This window comes from Anolis sagrei, chromosome 8 (genome assembly GCF_037176765.1).
Source record: "Anolis sagrei isolate rAnoSag1 chromosome 8, rAnoSag1.mat, whole genome shotgun sequence".
Lineage (NCBI taxonomy): Eukaryota > Metazoa > Chordata > Lepidosauria > Squamata > Dactyloidae > Anolis > Anolis sagrei.
This window is the reverse complement of record NC_090028.1, coordinates 43,122,953-43,144,476: the sequence shown is the minus strand read 5'-3', so window position 1 is coordinate 43,144,476 and position 21,524 is coordinate 43,122,953. Positions and strand designations below refer to the sequence as shown.

The 21,524-nt window shown below is 44.5% G+C and overlaps 1 protein-coding gene across 1 annotated transcript in view; it reads left to right on the top strand.

Moving 5' to 3' along the window:
* Positions 1-21,524, top strand: part of LOC132783217 (neural-cadherin-like) — a 195,624-nt gene that overhangs the window by 131,567 nt on the left and 42,533 nt on the right. The window contains exons 22-26 of the mRNA XM_060788311.2: positions 1,303-1,580; positions 3,131-3,345; positions 12,025-12,152; positions 15,964-16,091; positions 19,191-19,314. Of these exons, the coding sequence (XP_060644294.2) occupies positions 1,303-1,580; positions 3,131-3,345; positions 12,025-12,152; positions 15,964-16,091; positions 19,191-19,314 (873 nt within the window). The remainder of the gene's footprint in view (positions 1-1,302; positions 1,581-3,130; positions 3,346-12,024; positions 12,153-15,963; positions 16,092-19,190; positions 19,315-21,524) is intronic.

The following is a 21,524-nucleotide window of genomic DNA, read 5'->3' as shown; positions in this document are numbered from 1 at the left end:
CATAGAGTTGGAAGAGACCTCCTGGGTCATCCAGTCCAACCCCATTCTGCCAAGAAGCAGGAATATTGCATTCATAGAATCATAGAATCAAAGAGTTGGAAGAGACCTCCTGGGTCATCCAGTCCAACCCCATTCTGCCAAGAAGCAGGAATATTGCATTCAAATCACTCCTGACAGACGGCCATCCAGCCTCTGTTTAAAAGCTTCCAAAGAAGGAGCCTCCACCACACTCCGGGGCAGAGAGTTCCACTGCTGAACGGCTCTCACAGTCAGGAAGTTCTTCCTCATGTTCAGGTGGAATCTCCTCTCTTGTAGTTTGAAGCCATTGTTCCATTGCGTCCTAGTCTCCAGGGAAGCAGAAAACAAGCTTGCTCCTTCCTCCCTGTGGCTTCCTCTCACATATTTATACATGGCTATCATGTCTCCTCTCAGCCTTCTCTTCTTCAGGCTAAACATGCCCAGCTCCTTAAGCCGCTTCTCATAGGGCTTGTTCTCCAGACCCTGGATCATTTTAGTCCCCCTCCTCTGGACACATTCCAGCTAGTCAATCTCTCTCTTGAATTGTGGTGCCCAGAATTGGACACAATATTCCAGGTAAAGTGGTCTAACCAAAGCAGAATAGAGCATGGGGAGCAGGACTTCCCTGGATCTAGACACTAGGCTCCTCTTGATGCAGGCCTAAATCCTATTGGCTTTTTTGCCGCCACATCACATTGTTGGCTCATGTTTAACTTCCTGTCCATGAGGACTCCAAGATCTTTTCCCCACGTACTGCTCTCGAGCCAGGCCTCATCATCCCCCATTCTGTCTCTTTGCATTTCGTTTTTCCTGCCAAAGTGGAGTCTCTTGCATTTGTCCCTGTTGAACTTCATTTTGTTAGTTTTGGCCCATCATCTCTCTAATCTGTCAAGATCGTTTTGAATTCTGCTCCTGTCCTCTGGAGTCTTGGCTCTCCCTCCCAATTTGGTGTCGTCTGCATCTATGGCAACCTCTGAGGATGCTTGCCATAGATGCAGGCAAAACATCAGGAGAGAATGCCTCTAGAACATGGCCATATAGCCCAAAAAAACCTACAACAACCCTTTTGATGATGTTGTTCGTTGTTTATGTTTTGGTTTGATTTTGATGTAATATGTTGTTCAGGCTTGACCCCATGTAAGCCACTCCGAGTCCCCATCGGGGAGATGGTGGCAAGGTATAAATAAAGATTATTATTATTATTATTATTATTATTATTATTATTATTATTTGTGATGTATGCAAAGCTCAAGGGCTGTTTTCTAAACTGCATTTTCCCTTCAGATCCAGCTGGCTTTAGGGGTAAATATTTCTCAGATTGATGTGGACGAATGCCAGAGGACCGACTGCAGCGGAAGCAGCGGCTGCACCAACTACATCACGGTGAGCGACGTCCCTTCCGTGACAGACGCAGGGAGTGTCTCGCTGGTCTCCGTATCCACCAGCGTCAGCGCCATCTGCACCTGTGCAGCCAGAGAGCGGGTCCATCGGTCGTGCAACTCTTACTCTCACAGCCCCTGTTTCAACGGAGGGACTTGCATTGACATGCTCAGCGGTTACAGGTGAGAGGAGGAACGATGCCTTCCACATTTCCCCTCTTATTTATTTATTTATTTATTTATTGACAGCTTTTCTCTTCCGCCCTTCTCCTCACCCCGCAGGGGACTCAGGGAGGATTTATTTTATTTGTCGTTTCGGAGCAACCAGTCCATTATATATTACATTTCTAACAGAACAAAGCAAACAGACAGAAAAATACACATCTTGTGAGTTTGGTAGTTGGTTAAATGTCCTTTGACCAGTATCTGGCCACTTGGAGTGCTTCCGGTGTTGCTGCAAGAAGGTCCTCCATTGTGCATCATGTGGCAGGGCTCTGGTTGCATTGCAGAAGGTGGTCAGTGGTTTGCTTTTCTCCACACTCGCATGCCGAGGATTCCACTTTGTAGCCCCATTTCTGAAGGGTGGCTCTGCATCTTGTGGTGCCAGAGCGCAGTCTGTTCAGTGCCTTCCAAGTCGCCCAGTCTTCTGTGTGCCCAGGAGGGAGTCTCTCATTGGGTATCAGCCATTGGTTGAGGTTCTGGGTTTGGGCCTGCCACTTTTGGACTCTCGCTTGCTGAGGTGTTCCAGCGAGTGTCTCTGTAGATCTTAGAAAACTATGTCTAGATTTAAGTCGTTGGCGTGCTGGCTGATACCCAAACAAGGGATGAGCTGACATTCAATGCCAATTTTGACATACAACATATACAGACATACACAGAGGCTATTTAACTTTTTCTCTCATCGTCCATCTGCGATGCTGACGAAGTACTTCCGCATTCCCCGCATGCTTTTGCTGAAGTCTTTATGGCCTCATAAATCAGTTAATTTAGCCTCCCCACACATTAAGGTGGTACCTAATTTTCCTACTTGACAGATGCAACTGTCTTTTGTGTTGCAAAGGTCGACAACGGGCTACACAATTGGTTGGAAACCCACTCCAACCCGGGCTGGCTTCGAACTCATGACCTTTTGGTCAGAGTGATCTTAATGCAGCTGACACTCAGCCAGCTGTGCCACAAAAGCCTCTTAGTTTTTTTCTACTAATTATCTCAAAAGTTATATTTCACAACATTCTATTTTCAAGAATGGACATTTGGATAAATCTCGTGTGCCATTTTGCCAGACCTCGTCTCTATTGCCCTCTTTTTCCTCTTTTTCCTCCTTTGTGTCTGTTTTTAGCTTGTCAATCTGTGGACTCTTGTATTTAATTTGTGTTATTTTTTTTTTTACTCTGTATTTTTTTTCTTTAATCTGGAGAGATATCTGGAAACTGCCAGGCATTCCTAACAGCTTATTGGAGGGCCAAAGTTTGCCCATTGGCTTTGTTTCACCTTAATGACCCTGAATCTCTCCTTGCACGTCCCTGGCACCAAAACATCAACCAATTCTGGCCGTTCCAAGTCCAAATTGCACGCCAGTATTAAATAATATATACCACCACGTACGTAGGTAATGTCCAACAGTGATAGCAATGGCAATAATGGCAGGAACCTTTGCAAGCCTCTCTTGTTACCACCGTTTCTCTCTCCCTTCCTCTTTCTCTCTCGCTCTTTCTCGTTTATGTTTGTTTCAGATGTCAATGTTCTGCTTCATTTCATGGACCAGATTGCCAGCAGACCAAGCGCAGCTTCCACGGGGATGGCTTTGCGTGGTTCCGTCCCATCAGGCCTTGCTTTGAGAGCTCCTTGTCCCTCGAGTTCATCACGGACGCTCCAGATGGACTTTTGCTCTACAATGGTCCCTTGTCCGACTTGGGTTTTGGGAACTCAGAAAACTTCATTGCAATAGGTATTTCGACCTGACGTGTTAAACGGCAGATTAATTAATCCGGACGCCATTACTGTGCTGCCGGAGTTCTCTTGGTGTGTAGGAATGATGCATCAGGAGAAGGGGAGGCAGGAGCAATATTCCTCCTTCCCTCTTCTCCTGGCGCGCCAATTCTACGCTCCAAGACATCTCCGGCAAAATTGTAATGGTGGCCGGTATGTTAATTTCCTTTTTTTAAGGATTTAAAAGGGGGGGGGGGGGTTGGGAGGAGGCGTGGGCTGCCTTGGGGTTTTTGGGTTCCAGGAGCCCAAAAATCCCGAGACAGCTGTGTGGATTGGAAACTGGAAGCCGTGCAATGCAATCTCCGAACCCTCATTACTTAGGCGATCCCTCGTTGTCCAAGTAGGATAGTCTTCCAAGATCAGTGTCCTGGCAGTTGGTCCGTAGGTGACTGTGGAGCCCTATTCTTGACTTGCATCTTCTCCCTCAGCGAGGGCATTGGTTTCCAGGTGGAAGGCGGTCTTGATCATGGTTGGCTTGGTGTGCCTTCCTCCTGGCACGTTTTTCTCCTTCGCCCTCCATTTGTGCCTCTTCAAATTCAACAGCACTGCTGGTCACAGCTGACCTCCAGCTGGAGCCCTCAAGGGCCAGGGCTACCAATTCTCAGTGTCAATGCCGAAGTTGAGCCCATCTTTAAATTTAAAATTTTAAAATTTTAAAATTGTTGTTTTTAAATTGTTTTAAATTGTTTTTAAATTGTGTTAGATTTTAGCCTGCTCCTGTAAGCCGCTCTGAGCCCCAGGAGAGTGGCGGCATAGAAGTTTGAATTATAAATAAATAAATAAATCTCTTTTCCTGCCCACCAACATTCCGTTTTCTGTTCTTGAGTTCGGAGTAGAGCAACTGCTTTGGAAGACGGTGGTCGGGCATCCGGACAATGTGGCCGGTCCAACCGAGTTGATGGCAGAGGACCATCGCTTCAATACTGGAGGTCTTTGCTTCTTCCAGCACGCTGACATTTGTCCGCCTGTCTTCCCAAGAGATTTGCAGGATTTTTCGGAGGCAACGCTGATGGAATCGTTCCAGGAGTTGCATGTGACATCTGTAGACAGTCCACGTCTCGCAGGGATAGAGCAGGGTTGGGAGGACAATAGCTCTATAAACAAGCACCTTGGTCTCCCTACAGATGACCCGGTCCTTAAACACTCTCTGCTTCATTCGGAAAAATGCTGCACTCGCAGAGCTCAGGCGGTGTTGTATTTCAGTGTCAATGTTGACATCTGTAGAAAGTCCACATCTTGCAGGATTATAGCATGGTTGAGAGGACAATAGCTCTATAAACAAGCACCTTGGTCTCCCTACGGATGATCCGGTCCTCAAACACTCTCTGCTTAATTTGGAAAAATGCTGCACTCGCAGAGCTCAGGCGGTGTTGTATTTCAGCCTCAATGTTGATGTCTGTAGACAGTCCACGTCTCGCAGGCATATAGCAGGGTTGGGAGGACAATAGCTCTATAAACAAGCACCTTGGTCTCCCTACGGATGTCCCGGTCCTCAAACACTCTCTGCTTCATTTGGAAAAATGCTGCGCTTGCAGAGCTCAGGCGGTGTTTTATTTTGGTGTCGTTGTTGACTTTGGTGGAGAGGTGGCTGCCAAGGTAGCGGAAATGATCAACATGTTCTAATGTTACACCATTAAGCTGTATTTCTGGCATTGGAAAGGGATCGGCTGGTGACTGCTGGAAAAGCACTTTGGTTTTCTTGATGTTTAATGACATGCCGAGCATCTCGTATGCTTCTGCGAAGGTGTTTTAGAGTGTCTTGTAGATCTTCTTCTGAATGCGCACAGACAGCATTGTCATCAGCATACTGGAGTTCTATAACAGATGTTGTTGTAACCTTTTGGCTTTCAGTCTGCTGAGGTTGAATAGCTTGCCATCTGTCCGATATATGATTTCCACTCTGGTTTGGGAGGAGGTGTGGGCTGCCTTGGGGTTTTCGGGTTCCAGGAGCCCAAAAATCCTGAGACAGCTGTGTGGATTGGTAACCGGAAGCCATGCAATGCCATCTCCGGGCCCAATCCACACGGCATCCTCAGATGGAAAGACATGGGCATTCTGAATGACTCAGGTCTTTCCAGGTGTCGAATTACTTTGGGACAAAGCAAGGTTTTCCTGCTTTGTGCTGAAGGAATTCGTTTTTACCTGATGCGTCATTTGGATGCTCCTGGTGAAAACACGGGAGGGCGCATATTTTAGGTGCTGTGTGGATGCACCCAAACTCAAAACCACATCCCACCAACCAGGGAAGTGCTACTCAGATAGAGAGATGGCACTTTTCCTTTTCAAAAATACTGTGTTCCTTTTGCAAGTGCAGAATGAACTTGCCCACTCAAGAAAGGAAAGTGAGATTTGTCCGTTCTTCCATCACAAAATTGATTTCCACTTGCAAAAAGCTGTGTATCCATTCAAATAAATCATGGAGAGCTGAACCTACAAATAACAGCACTCTCATCTTTCCCATTTCTATTCATAGAATCCTAGAATCCAAGAGTTGGAAGAGACCTTCTGGGCCATCATCCAGTCCAACTCCATTCTGCCAAGAAGCAGGAATATTGCATTCAAATCACCCCTGACAGATGGCCATCCAGCCTCTGTTTCAAAGCTTCCAAAGAAGGAGCCTCCACCACACTCTAGGGCAGAGAGTTCCACTGCTGAACGGCTCTCACAGTCAGGAAGTTCTTCCTCATGTTCAGATGGAATCTCCTCTCTTGTAGTTTGAAGCCATTGTTCCTTGTCCAAATCTCCATGGAAGCAGAAAACAAGCTTGCTCCCTCCTCCCTGTGGCTTCCTCTCACGTATTTATACATGGCCCTCATCATATCTCCTCTCATCCTTCTTTTCTTCAGGCTAAACATGCCCAGCTCCTTAAGCCGCTCCTCATAGGGCTTGTTCTCCAGACTCTTGATCATTTTAGTCGTCCTCCTCTGGACACATTCTAGCTTGTCAATCTCTCTCTTGAAATGTGGTGCTCAGAATTGGACACAATATTCCAGGTGTGGTCTAACCAAAGCGGAATAGAGCATGGGAAGCAGGACTTCCCTAGATCTAGACACTAGGCTCCTCTTGGTGCAGACCAAAATCCCATTGGCTTTTTTGCCGCCACATCACATTCCTGGCTCATGTTCACCTTCCTGTCCACGAGGACTCCAAGATCTTTTTCACACGTACTGCTCTCAAGCCACATGTCCCCGATTCTGTCTCTTTGCATTTCGTTTTTCCTGCCTAAGTGGAGTATCTTGCATTTGTCCCTGTTGAACTTCATTTTGTTAGTTTTGGCCCATCATCTCTCTAATCTGTCAAGATCGTTTTGAATCCTGCTTCGGTCCTCTGGAGTATTGGCTCTCCCTCCCAATTTGGTGTCTTCTGCAAACTTGATGATCCTGCCTTCTAGCCCTTCATCTAAGTCATTAATAAAGATGTTGAACAGGACTGGGCCCAGAACGGAACCCTGCTTTGGGCACTCCACTCGTCACTTCTTTCCAGGATGAAGAGGAAGCATTAGTGAGCACTCTCTGGGTTCGTCCACTTAACCAATTGCAGATCCACCTCACCATAGTTTTGCCTCTCCCACATTGGACTAGTTTCCTTGCCAGAAGGTCTTGAGGGACCTTGTCAAAGAAGGCCTTCCTGAAATCCAGACCCGCTCCATCCATGGCATCATTCCCCGCATCTACCCAGCTTGTAACTCTACCGAAACCTCTATCTATTCCTCTAAGTCCAAGTTTTCATGGCTTTATGATAAATCTATAGGCATGTCTTGTGTTGTGCAAAGAGACAGACATATATTGTGGTGGTTCCTTTTGCAAAATCCCAGTTGCTTTTTGTTTTCCATCCTTCAAAAACTCTGTTTTCTTTAGTAATAATGAATAGCGTGTTGTGCGTTCCTTGGGGTTCTTTTGAAAGGGGAACATGGACCCAACAGAGTGAAAATGTGTGTTTGGTAGCTTTAAATTTTGCATAAAATGAGAGTTGGGTTTTCTTGGACTGCTTTCTGAAGACAGTGTGCTTGTTTTGAGTTGGTTGCAGTCCCTGATGGTCTGCCGGTTGTTTTAAGACGGCAAATGCGTGCTCTGTGCTCTGAAGTGTGCGGTTACAATTCCTTCTTCAGACTGGGGCTTCTTGCCGATCCGAGTTGACGTTATCAAAGGGAAAACAAAGCAGACAACTCCATCAAAAGGAGCCCACTGGGGAGCATCCCTCGGCTTTGAGTGTTTCAGATATTTTGAGGCAGGTATTACATCATTAATGAAGACTTACTCATGTGTGTTGTTGCTTTTTGTGACTTGGTGGAAATGCAGACCGGCTTCTTCAGAGGTTATCTTTCTCAAGGCTTGTGAGAGCAAAGCTAATTCCATTATGCTGTCCTATTTGTAGGAAGGACAAATTGAGGGGGGAAACCACTTCTCCTGCTCCAGAGATGGCTCTTCCTGTCTTCAGGGGATCACAATCCTAATCATGTTTCAATGTTGGCCTAAATCACCCCCATTTCCTTTTGGAGAGAGTGTTGACCACCCACAAGGGAAGAGGCTGAGACAAGAAGGGATCACTATACTACATGGTGCAAAGAAGCCCTAAAAGATGGATGAGCTTTTCTTTTAAGACAAAGAACTGATTGCGCTTGAAGTGGAGGTGGATGAAGTCATTAGAAATACAGCACAAGGGGATAGATGGGAATCGGTCATTGCTCCGGTGCATCCGTGGAGAGCAGTGGCTCCCAACCTTCCTAATGCCACGACCCCTTAATTCGCTTCCTCATGTGATGGTGACCCCCAACCATAAAATTAGTTCCATAGAATCATAGAATCCAAGAGTTGGAAGAGACCTCCTGGGCCATCTTCCAGTCCAACCCCATTCTGCCAAGAAGCAGGAATATTGCATTCAAATCACCCCCGACAGATGGTCATCCAGCCTCTGTTTCAAAGCTTCCAAAGAAGGAGCCTCCACCACACTCCGGGGCAGAGAGTTCCACTGCTGAACAGCTCTCACAGTCAGGAAGTTATAGAATCCTAGAATCCAAGAGTTGGAAGAGACCTCATGGGCCATCCAGTCCAACCCCCTGCCACAAAGCAGGAATATTGCATTCAAATCACCCCTGACAAATGGCCATCCAGCCTCTGCTTAAAAGCTTCCAAAGAAGGAGCCTCCACCACACTCCAGGGCAGAGAGTTCCACTGCTGAACGGCTCTCACAGTCAGGAAGTTCTTCCTTATGTTCAGGTGGAATCTCCTCTCTTGTAGTTTGAAGCCATTGTTCCAATGCGTCCTAGTCTCCAGGGAAGCAGAAAACAAGTCATTAGAAATACAGCACAAGGGGATAGATAGGAATCGGTCATTGCTCCGGTGCATCCGTGTAGAGCAGTGGTTCTCAACCCTCCTAATGCCACGACCCTTTAATCCGCTTCCTCATGTTATGGTGACTCCCAACCATAAAATTAGTTTCCTTGCTACTTCATAACTGTCATTTTGCTGCTGTTAGGAATAGTAATGTAAATATCTGATATGCAGGATGTATTTTCATACAAATTTGGCACAAAGACCCAATAGACCCAAATTTAAATACTGGTGGGATTGGGGGAGGGTATTGATTTAAAAACATAGAATCATAGAATCAAAGAGTTGGAAGAGACCTCCTGGGCCATCATCCAGTCCAACTTCATTCTGCCAAGAAGCAGGAATATTGCATTCAAATTACCCCTGACAGATGGCCATCCAGCCTCTGTTTCAAAGCTTCCAAAGAAGGAGCCTCCACCACACTCCGGGGCAGAGAGTTCCACTGCTGAACGGCTCTCACAGTCAGGAAGTTCTTCCTCATGTTCAGATGGAATCTCCTCTCTTGTAGTTTGAAGCCATTGTTCCTTGTCCTAGTCTCCAAGGAAGTAGAAAACAAGCTTGCTCCCTCCTCCTCCCTGTGGCTTCCTCTCACATATTTATACATGGCTATCATATCCCCTCTCAGCCTTCTCTTCTTCAGGCTAAACATGCCCAGCTCCTTAAGCCGCTCCTCATAGGGCTTGTTCTCCAGATCCTTGATCATTTTAGTCACCCTCCTCTGGACACATTCCAGCTTGTCAACTCTCACATATTTATATATGGCTATCATGTCTCCTCTCAGCCTTCTTTTCTTCAGGCTAAACATGCCCAGCTCCTTAAGCTGCTCCTCATAGGGCTTGTTCTCCAGACCCTTGATCATTTTAGTCGCCCTCCTTTGGACACATTCCAGCTTGTCAATATCTCTCTTGAATTGTGGTGCCCAGAATTGGAGACAATATTCCAGGTAAAGTGGTCTAACCAAAGCGGAAAAGAGGGGTAGCATTACTTCCCTAGATCTAGACACTATACTACTTTTGATGCAGGCCAAAATCCCATTGGCTTTTTTTGCCGCCACATCACATTCCTGGCTCATGTTTAACTTGTTGTCCACGAGGACTCCAAGATCTTTTTCACATGTACTGCTCTCGAGCCAGGCATTGTCCCCCATTGCAACTTCATAACTGTCATTTTGCTACTGTTATGAATAGTAATGTAAATATCTGATATGCAGGATGTATTTGCATACACTGGACCAAATTTGGCACAAGGACCCAATAGACCCATATTTAAATACTGGTGTGATTGGGGGAGGCTATTGATTTTGTCCTGTGGGAGTTGTAGTTGCTGGGATTTATAGTTAAGCTACAATCAAAGAGCATTCTGAACCCCACCAACAATAGAATTGAATCAAACTTGGCAGACAGAACTCCCATGACCAGGAGAAAATACTGGAAGGGTTTGGTGGGCATTCACCTTGAGTTTTGGGAGTCTCTACATCTAGAGAGCACTGTGGACTCAAATAATGATGGATCTAGACCAAACTTGGCATGAATACTAAATATCCCCAAATATGAACGCTGGTCGGGTTTGGGGAAAATAGACCTTGACATTTGGGAGTTGTCGTTGCTGGGATTTATAGTTCACCTGCAATCAAAGAACATTCTGAACCCTGCCAACGATCGAATTGGGCCAAACTTCCCACACAGAACCTCCATGACCAACAGGAAATACTGTGTTTTCTTGTGGTCTTTGGTGACCCCTCTGACACCCCTTCGCAACTCCTCCAGGGGTCCTGACCCCCAGGTTGAGAAACACTGGTGTAGAGATATACGCAGAGACACTTGCGGTGCAATTCTCTGCATGTCCACTGACTGGTCAATGTCACTGTCATGAGCAGGAGACCCCAGTGGTGCAATGGGTTAAACCCTTGTCCTGGCAGTACTTGTTGCACTCCAGAACAGGAATAACCCTCTGACTTTAAAACACCACATGTTGAATAGGAAAACAATCCTTTTTTTATTGAAGATAAGTTAAAAAAGCCAGGTAAAAATATGCTTTAAGAAAATAGATGAGTCCAATAAGGTAAGAAGATAAGCAGGAACTAAATATTCCAAGGTAGGGTTCAGCAAAGTTCAAAAGTAAGATCTAGACTTTTGTAGTACAATCCAAAGTACCAGGAAAACATTACTCCACAGCATGAGTATATAAGCACAAGAGGCAGAGAGTGAAACAAGAAATCCTTAACATGAATCTTCCAAGCAAGGCTTCCATAGGACAAGAACAAGGACTTTGCAGGATTCTGAAACGATGCTTCATCTGACTATATTCTCCCTGGTGATAACTTTATATCCTTCTGTTAGGCTATTCCCAGCAGCACCCAGAATCTGGTTTCATTTTCCTTGACTGCCTCTCACCCTTATCTCTCAAAGCCTTGCAGAACGGCGAAGGCCTTGGCTGAGCTGTCTGTTTTGGCTAATTTCCAGCCACCTGTCTATTTGCTCACTTTCGATCTGCTCATTAGTTTCTCCAGGTGCCAAGTTGTTTTCAAACCCCAAATCCTGGGAACTCTCTGGGTCAGGGAGTAAACTATCATCCCTGTACCCTGTAGGGACATTTCTCATGGGAAACTACACTTTGAACCAGTGTCCTTGTGTCATTCTCTGCATTAAAATCATTGACCAGACCATTGCCATCTTGACCCTCAGTGACATCATTCCCCACATCTAAAGCACCTTGATCACCTTGAAACACAACCACAGGCTGAACTCCAACAGTACTGCTGACCAAAAGGTCGGTGGTTCGAATCTGGGGTGTGGGTGAGCTCCTGTCTGTCAGCTCTAGCTTCTCATATGGGGACATGAAAGAAGCCTCCCACAGGATGGTAAACACATCCGGGCAATGTTCCCATCCTTGCAGATGGCCAGTTCTCTCACACCAGAAGCAACTTGCAGTTTTTCAAGTTGCTCCTGATATGAAAAAAAAAACTGTTATGAGTGGAACTTACTTTAGATTAAGTATAGGATTGCAGCTTTATCATATTGCAGAATTGGAAGAAATTGTGGGAAAATATTCCATTTCTTTCCACTTTCCAACCATAATTGAGACCTGAAGCAGGACCTCCCACACATTTCACTCCAAAACTCTGACCATACCAGCTTTCTGATGCAACTTCAGATGTAACAGCAAGTAACACATTCAACAGCATCACTAGTTCAGTGCAAATTGAATTAAATTAAATTAAGGGCTGGAAGAGACAACCCTCCATTCCCTGCCTAGTGCCTGTGTGGGACCAAATCTATATCTATTCTTTTCTTTGTCCTTAATTTCAGAACTTTTGGGTGGCATTCCTGTGCTGAAAGTAGACCATGGTTTGGGCACCACAGAACTGCGTTTGCCTGGTTATGTGAACGTTACGGACAAAAAGTGGCATCGGCTGGAAGTGAGGAGCGGCAGGCAGGTAAATCGCACCCATTTAATACATATCCATTTTTTTATTGGTTGCTGATGGACAAATTGTGAGCATCTGAAAGGGCAACAGACGTCAGGAAGTTCAGCCTGAGTGAATTTCAGCAGATTTTTCTCCCCTTGCAATTATCATATTCCCAAATTTTTGGTAAACTTTTACAAGCCTTCTCCTTCAAACTGTGCCTCCGGCTATGATGGATGTCAAGTCTTCTCATATCCCCTTGCTCCATAATCTATATAAATAAAAATGTAATGTTAGTTTGTGGGGTGAACATAACTCAAAAACCACTGGAGGAATTGAGACCAAATTTGGACACAAGACACCTCTCAGGCCAATGAGTGACCATCACTCATAAAAACACTGGAAAACACAGCGAAAGGGACTTAAAAAGCCAAAAAAGCAAAAAGACACTACCGCGCATGCACAAAACCATATATATATATATATATATATATATATATTAGGCCTGGGCGGTTTCGTTTCGTTAATTCGTAATTCGTTAATAATTCGTTAATTTTTCCAATTACAAAACGATAACGAACCATTCTGGAGCAATCATTAAAAAAACGAATTTTTAAACACGTTTTGTAAATGCTTCGTATTTCGTTATTGTATTCGTTTCGTTATTGTTCAGAGGTCGTTTCGTTATTATTTCCGCATGTCTGGGCCAGTTTTATGGTTTAATTAGTGAAAAAAAATTATAATATCACACCAACAGTCAACAACAGAGGGAGAGGGAAGCTTCAGAAGTTTTTGGAGGTTTTTTAGCGTATTTCGCGGTCGCGTCCGCCATTAACTAATCGATTCGTTATTCTTTCGGAAATCGATTCGTTATTTTTTTACCATTTACGAAATTTCGTAAATATCGAACTTTTTAAAAGGAAAATTTTGTAATTATTTTAAATATCGAAACAAAAAACCCCCCAAAAAACGGATCGATTTTAGAAATTTTTGCGTTGTTACCCAGGCCTTATATATATATATATATATATATATATATATATATATATACACACACACACACACACACAGTAAACACACATAATATTTTCTGACCCACTTCTCCTTACTTGCTTACTTATATTACTACTTCATAATAATAATAATAAATGTTATCTGTGACCTGCTTTTCCTTTTTTACTTATATTACACTAACTAACACGATATTTGTTCCTGGGTTATCAGTGCCATTATTTCCTATTTGTGCCTATCATTTAAAAAATGGGAAAACTATAATACCCCTCAAAAGCTTAATAACAAATATTATTATGATATGATATATGACCATCTTCTATATAAATAAAAATGTCATTTTTCTTTTGTGGGATTAACATAGCTAAAAAAAAAACACTGGGCAAATTCACACTAAATTTGGACACAATATACCTCTCAGGCCAATAAGTGACCATCACTCATTAAAACACTGGAAAACACAGCGAAAGGGACTTTAAAAGAGAAAAAACAACAATTACATTACAACACATGCGCAAAACCACACACACACACACACATATATTAGGCTTGGGCAATCCATGGTTCTAAAAGGTTCTAAAGTACTTACAAAACTAAAGTTCTGGTGGTGAAAATTTCAGAACTCTAACAAAACTTTCAAAATTTAATTATTATTTCATTATTGGTGATTTTAATGACAGAACCAATTAGGAACTGCCATTTATTATGAAATTTTGAGAGTTTTGTTAGAGTTCTGAAATTTTCACCACCAGAACTTTAGTTTTGTAAGTACTTTAGAACCATTTAGAACCATGGATTGCCCAAGCCTAATATATATATACGCAGACACACATATACACAAATATATACACACACAAAGCACATATACAGAGCTTGGGCCACAGCAACGCATGACATGGGATGGCTAGTAATAATAATACAACTTTATTTATATACCACTCTTATCTGGGCAACTCAGCGGACTCAGAATGGTTTCCATGTAACATCATCAATACATACAGAGCAAACAACATAAACATAACATGTTTCCAATCTCCCCTTCTTGGGCAAAGTCATGGAAAGCGTGGTGGCCTCACAACTCCAGGTATTCTTGAGAGACACGGATCATCTGGATCCGGCACAGTCTGGTTTCAGACCGGGACATGGTACCGAGACGGTCTTGGTCGCCTTAGTGGATGATCTGCGCCGGGAGCTAGACAGGGGGAGTGTGTCCCTGTTGGTGCTCCTGGACCTCTCAGCGGCCTTCGATACCGTCGACCACGGTCTCCTTCTGGGGCGCCTTGCAGAGATGGGTCTCGGGGGCAATGCTTTGCAGTGGCTCCGGTCATTTCTGGAGGGTCGTACCCAGAAGGTGTCATTGGGGGACTCCTGTTCAACACCACAGCCTTTGACCTGTGGGGTTCCTCAGGGCTCCATCCTGTCCCCCATGCTGTTTAACATCTACATGAAGCCGCTGGGTGAGATCATCCGGAGTTTCGGGGTGCGGTGTCACCTGTACGCAGATGACGTCCAACTCTGTCACTCCTTCCCACCTGCTACTAAGGAGGCTGTTCAGGTCCTGAACCGGTGCCTGGCCGCTGTGACGGTCTGGATGAGGGCAAACAAACTGAAATTAAATCCAGACAAGACAGAGGTCCTCCTGGTCAGTCGCAAGGCCGAGCAGGGTATAGGGTTACAGCCTGTGCTGGACGGGGTCGCACTCCCCCTGAAGACGCAGGTTCGCAGCTTGGGTGTGACCCTGGACTCATCGCTGAGCCTGGATCCCCAGGTTTCAGCGGTGACCAGGGGAGCATTTGCACAGCTTAGGCTTGTGCGCCAACTGCGACCGTATCTTGGGAAGTCTGACTTGGCCACGGTGGTACACGCTTTGGTCACATCCCGCCTCGACTACTGCAACGCTCTCTACGTGGGGCTGCCCTTGAAGACGGCCCGGAAGCTTCAGCTAGTCCAGCGCGCGGCAGCCATGTTGCTAACAGGAGCAGGGCGCAGGGAGCATACAACGCCCTTGTTGTCCCAGCTCCACTGGCTGCCGATTTGCTACCGGGCCCAATTTAAGGTGCTGGTGTTATCCTACAAAGCCCTAAACGGTTCCGGCCCAAAATACCTTGCAGACCGCATCTCGGCCTACGAGCCCACGAGGACCTTGAGATCATCTGGGGAGGCCCTTCTCTCGGTCCCGCCTGCCTCACAGGCACGTCTGGCGGGGACGAGAGAGCGGGCCTTCTCGGTGGTGGCCCCCCGGCTGTGGAACGCCCTCCCTGCTGAAGTTAGACAGGCGCCCTCCCTTATGGCCTTCCGTAGGAGCCTGAAAACATGGCTCTTTGAGTTGGCCTTCAACTGAGTGCTATATCATTGGAAATGATGACCGGAATGGACCACGACTATGAAACCGATATGTCCCCATGATATGACGAAGCGGATTTTTAGTATAAGTATATGTTATGTAGTAGTAGATTGTTGTGTACTGTTTTGATTTATTGTAAACTGTCTTTTCTATGTTGTTGTTCACCGCCACGAGTCGCCCTAGGGCTGAGAGTGGCGGTCAATAAGTGCAAGTAATAAATAAATAATAATAAATAAATAAGATTAACAAAACAATATTGTCACCATAACACATATATATTGCTTGAAATGCATGTTGGATGCTTGCTCATTTGGAAGTCCAAATAAAAATAAAGCTGCATTCTGATTTTAACTATATTTTGTATCAGTCTCCAGTATTGCTTTGCTTTGTCACATGTCCACTACAAGGTACGTCCAGCCATATGTGACGGACATTTGGCAAAGAATACTGGAGACTGATGTGATGGCTTTCTTTGTTTGGACACAGGACGTGCGGTTCAGTTTGGATCGTTGCAGAACCGCAGTCGTGTCCGAGATGGAAGGAGTCGGAAAATGGCTCTCCACCGAAGACCGAACAAACTGTGAGGTGGTGGCCTTTGTTCCACAAGCAAGGAGGTAATGTTTACATGATCACAGTTGATACCTTACCCTATTTTATTTATCGTATCAGGAGCAAAGGTACAGTTATAATGTATTTCAAAAGCAAACAAAAAACTTGACATTCTATTCAATGTCCTTTGACCAGAAGCTGGCCATTTGGAGTGCCTCTGGTGTCGTTGTAAGAAGATCCTCCGTTGTGCATGTGGCAGTGCTCAGACCGCATTGTAGTAAGCAGTCTGTGATTTGCTCTTCTCCACACTCGCATGTCGTGGATTCCACTTTGTGGCCCCATTTCTGCATCTCGTGGTGCCTGAGCGCAGTCTGTTCAGCGCCTTCCAAGTCGCCCAGTCTTCTGTGTGCCCAGGGGGGAGTCTCTCATTTGGTATCAGCCATTGAGTTTGAGCCTGCCACTTTTGGACTCTCACTTGCTGAGGTGTTCCAGCGAATGTCTCTGTAGATCTTAGAAAATGTATTTCTTGATTTAAGGCATTGGCGTGCTGACTGATATCCAAACAGAGGATGGGCCGGAGATGTCACCGCCTTGGTCCTTTCACTCTTGGCTGCTACTTCCCGGAGGATGTCAGGTGGTGCAATACCAGCTAAACAGTGTAATTTCTCCATATGTGTAGGGCGCAGACACCCTGTGATAATGTGGCATGTCTAATTAAGAGCCACAGCCATTGTTTTAGCGTGGTGAGATGTATTCCACCTTGGGCATACCCTGAAATGAATATATAATAGAGGATATTCTTTTGTCACTGAAGGTTGAAGAAAATGCAGCTTCTAATTTGGCTGGTGTCTGTAAATGGAATGGAGGCAATGCCTATGTCTCTGGGAGGTATTGAAAACGAATCCCACGTGGGCATGAGAACCAGTCCTTGTGGTGTAAAGCTTTGACTTTTTTTGTGGCTGGACTGTAGCATAGTGATACAGTCTTAAGTTTGAATAAAGAGGCATGTGTGCCATCACACCCAGACATTGCAAAATTAAAACTAAGATGTGCTTCTCTCTTTATCTGGGTGAACCGCTGGGGGTCTTTCTTTGAAACAATAATTCAATACTTTCAGCAACTGATGCCAGTCAAGATATGAACATCAACCAAATGTTTATTTCCAAAGTCCTTGGCAGACTTGGCACAGCTTGATCAAGTTACAACACAAACAGTCAATTTGGGAAACTATAGAGAGGTTCTTTCTTTCCCTTTTCTTCAATTACTGAGGTAACTTTTCTCCAAAAGGTAGAAAAAATCCTGGGATCCTTCACCCTAACCCTGAGCTGATATGGTTAGAGAGAACAGGTCTTCCCCTATCTAAGCTCCAGATTATTTTTGGAGATGAAGTAATGCTCAATAGTACTCAATAACTATTTTTTCTCTATTTCTCAATAAGCTGCTCTTTATCTCTATATCTATCTATAACTCCATCAGCTTCCCTGTCTAAATAACCCAATAACTCAATCTATCTATCTATCTATCTATCTATCTATCTATCTCAATTTCTCAATAGTACTCACAATGGGTTTTTCAGAGCTCCCTGCCTGACCAACAGCACATCTGAGGCCTTTTTCTCCACTGAAGGAGGAAGGGGAGATTCCAAAATGGAGATCTCAACCCTAGGAAAAAGGGCGAACTCCAAACCCAAAGAGATACTTTCTAAACCAATAACTGCAGAGGGCATGCAGCCTGGCTTTCCAGACTCTGATACTGTTTAATTTCCAGGGTGCTGCTGGGTCTATAGCAACCCTGGGGAAATGCAAAGGAATGCTATCCCATGCAGCTAAAAGACAACCCAAACCATGCTCCTGGAAGATGGAACAGGCATGGGCTCAGAGTATTTTCTCCATTCCCAAATCCAACATTTTCAATGCTGAGCCTAATACGCCTTGCCTGTGACAATTGTGTTTGAGTGACTCTGATTTTTTTTATTTTTTGGTGTCAGGAGCGACTTGAGAAACTGCAAGTCGCTTCTGGAGTGAGAGAATTGGCCATCTGCAAGGACGTTGCCCAGGGGAGTCTGGATTTTTTATGCTTTGCCATCCTCGTGGGAGGCTTCTCTCATGTCCCTGCATGGGGAGCTGGAGCTGACAGAGGGAGCTCAGTTCACTCTCCCCAGATTTGAACCGCTGAGCTGTCGGTCAGCAATTCTGCCAGCACAAGGGTTTAACCCAGTGGTTCTCAACCTTCCTAATCCCGTGACCCCTTAATCCAGTCCCCCATGTGGTGGTGACCCCCAACCATAACATTGTTTTTGTTGCTACTTCATAACAGTCATTTTACTACTGTTATAAATCATAATGTAAATATCTGATATGCAGCATGTATTTTCATTCACTGGGCCAAACTGGGCACAAATGCCCAATACGCCCAAATGTGAATGCTAGTGGGGTTGGGGGAGGACTGATTTTGTAATTTGGGAGTTGTAGTTGCTGGGATTTATAGTTCACTTATAATCAAAGAGCATTCTGAACTCCACCAGCGATGGATTTGAACCAAACTGGGCTCCCATGACCAACGGAAAACACTGGAAGGATTTGATGGGCATTGACCTTGAGTTTGGGAGTTGTAGTTCACCTATATCCAGAGAGCACTGTGGACTAATGCAATGGTGGATCTGGACCAAACTTGGCACAAATACTCAATATGCTCAAATTTGAACACTGGTGGAGTCTGGGGAAAATAGATCTTGACATTTGGGAGTTGTAGTTGCTGGGATTTATAGTTCATTACAATCAAAGAACATTCTGAACTCCACCAACGATAGAATTGGCTCAAACTTCCCACATGGAATCCCCATGACCATCAGAAAATACTGTGTTTTCTTATGGTCTTTGGTGACCCCTCTGACACCCCCTCAGGGGTCCCGACCCCCAGGTTGAGAAACACTGGTTTAACCCATTGCGTCACCAAGGGAGTGATCCTGTTGACTCAATGACATTCTGTCATAAAAGAATTTGGTTTGCACTTGCAACCGAATGAAAGCTTCCGTAGGAGTCAGCTTTGGGGATTTGCAACACTAGTTGGTTTATTATCCGCTCTAGGCATCTCTCTCTCTCTCTCTCTTTGTAGCATGGTTATACTAACATTCATCTCTTATTTAGCACCTCTGTGTTTTGAAGGTACTTGAACATGAATCAGGTTCTTCAGTTGGGCGGAGTCAAGGAATCGATGCCGTATCCATACCCTCAGTTACAACAGAAACATTTCAAAGGATGCATTCGCAATCTTATTTTGGACACTCAGGTAAATCAGAGGGCGTTAGAATAATGCATAAGTTCATACGAATGAATACTTTAGGATTGAAAAAAACAAACCCAAAGGGATCTCTAGACTCCTATCATAATATGATTCTGCTACACAGTGGTTTGCTTTAAAGTTAGGATGTATCCAAATAAAACCTTATATTGTATTGACGAAGGCTTCCCTGGCTGGAATCACTGGGTTGTGGTAGGTTTTTTGGGCTGTATGGGCCATGTTCTAGAAGCATTCTCTCCTGACGTTTTGCCCACATCTATGGTAGGAATTAGGCTTGGGTAACCACGGAAAAATTTGGTTCTAAACTCTAAACTTTTGTTTTTAGGGGGCCCTTGCGTTTTGTTTTTTTTAATAATTCCGAAATTTTCCTTTTAAAAATTTCGAAATATACAAAATTTCGTAAAATTACGAATCGATTCGTTAATGGCGGACGCGATTGCGCAATATGCTAAAAAAACCTCCAAATGGGACAGGAGGAACTTCTGAAGCTTCCCTCTCCCTCTGTTGTTGACTGTTGGTGTGATAAAACAAACAACAACTCTAAAACTTGCACCAGACATACGGAAATAATTACAAAATAATTACGAAATAATTACAAAATAATTATGAAATAAGTACGAAATAAATTGAAAAAATTGTTTCGAATCTAATTTACTCCTCACACTATTCCTGCATGGCTCAATATTGGATCATATGCTAATTTAAATACGAATTAATAACGAATTACGAAATTAACGAATGAAACCGCCCAAGCCTAGTAGGAATCCTCAGAGGTTGTGAGGTCTGTTGGAACTAGGAAATTTGGGTTTATATATCTGTGGAGAGTCCAGGGTGGGAGAAAGAGCTCTTGTCTGTTGGAGGTGGAGCTGACTGTGAGAGCCGTTCAGCAGTGGAACTCTCTGCCCCGGAGTGTGGTGGAGGCTCCTTCTTTGGAAGCTTTTAAACAGAGGCTGGATGGCCATCTGTCAGGGGTGATTTGAATGCAATATTCCTGCTTCTTGGCAGAATGGGGTTGGACTGGATGGCCCAGGAGGTCTCTTCCAACTCTTTGATTCTATGATTCTATGAGGTAGGTGTGAATGTTTCAGTTGGCCACATTGATTAGCATCTGACAATTGTTTGGTGTGGCTTGTTACTGCTTGGGGGGGTTGGGACCCCCAAACACGAATCAAGGAACATGAAAGGCACTGCAGACTCCTTCAGCCAGAGAAGTCAGCCATAGCAGAGCACCTGATGAACCAGCCTGGACACAGCATTTTATTTGAGAACACAGAAATGCTGGACCACTCTCACAACCACCATGTCAGGCTACACAGAGAAGCCATTGAAATACACAAGAAGCAGGTGGACAATTTCAACAGAAAGGAGGAAACCATGACAATGAACAAAATCTGGCTACCAGTATTACAACCTCTGAGGATGCCTGCCATAGATGCAGGCAAAACGTCAGGAGAGAATGCTTCTAGAACATGACCATACAACAAGAAAAGCCTACAACGACCCAAAACCTTATATTTATTCCAAGTCTGTGAGAGGCACATCCCCTAGGACAGGAATGCAAAGGGTGTTTGAGTTCAGTCCAATAAAATTCCACCTTGCTTGGCACAGGTGTAGTTTGTCAGTGTGTATTTCATGTATGATGTATGTTTAAATGTAATTTCATGTAGTAGGAATGTGATTGTAATAGAATTGTATTGCCAGAATGTATGTTTACACAGTAAACTTAAAACAGCAAAGTAACTAGCTGTGAGAATGTGACCCTGAGTTCTTGGTGTGTGCAACATTAGGAAGTACCAGAGATAACTCCCTTCCAGCTGCAGTTTGCTTTTGAGCCTGTCTCTTTCGGTTTGTGTTCTTCACGTTTTGTCTGCTCATGGTGTATGTTGTATATTTTGGAACTGCTCAAGTAAAGCTAAAACCTGCTTTTTACCGGAGACTCCGGAGTCCATTATTCAGTGCTTCCGCGATTCTTTGCCCACGCTAACATAGTTGTGATTCAGCACCTCATTTGACATATATTTCCCTTATCTCCTTTCTATTGATCATGCACCTCCCCCTAAATTTGGTCGTTCTCATATTACAACCTGCCTGCATGTTCCCATGTGAGTTGCACATTGTGCAGCTACAAGCATCCTTTGCATTCTTGCACTTGTTACTTTGGGAACAAAAGGGGAAACACCTCTGTGGAAATGTGCCAC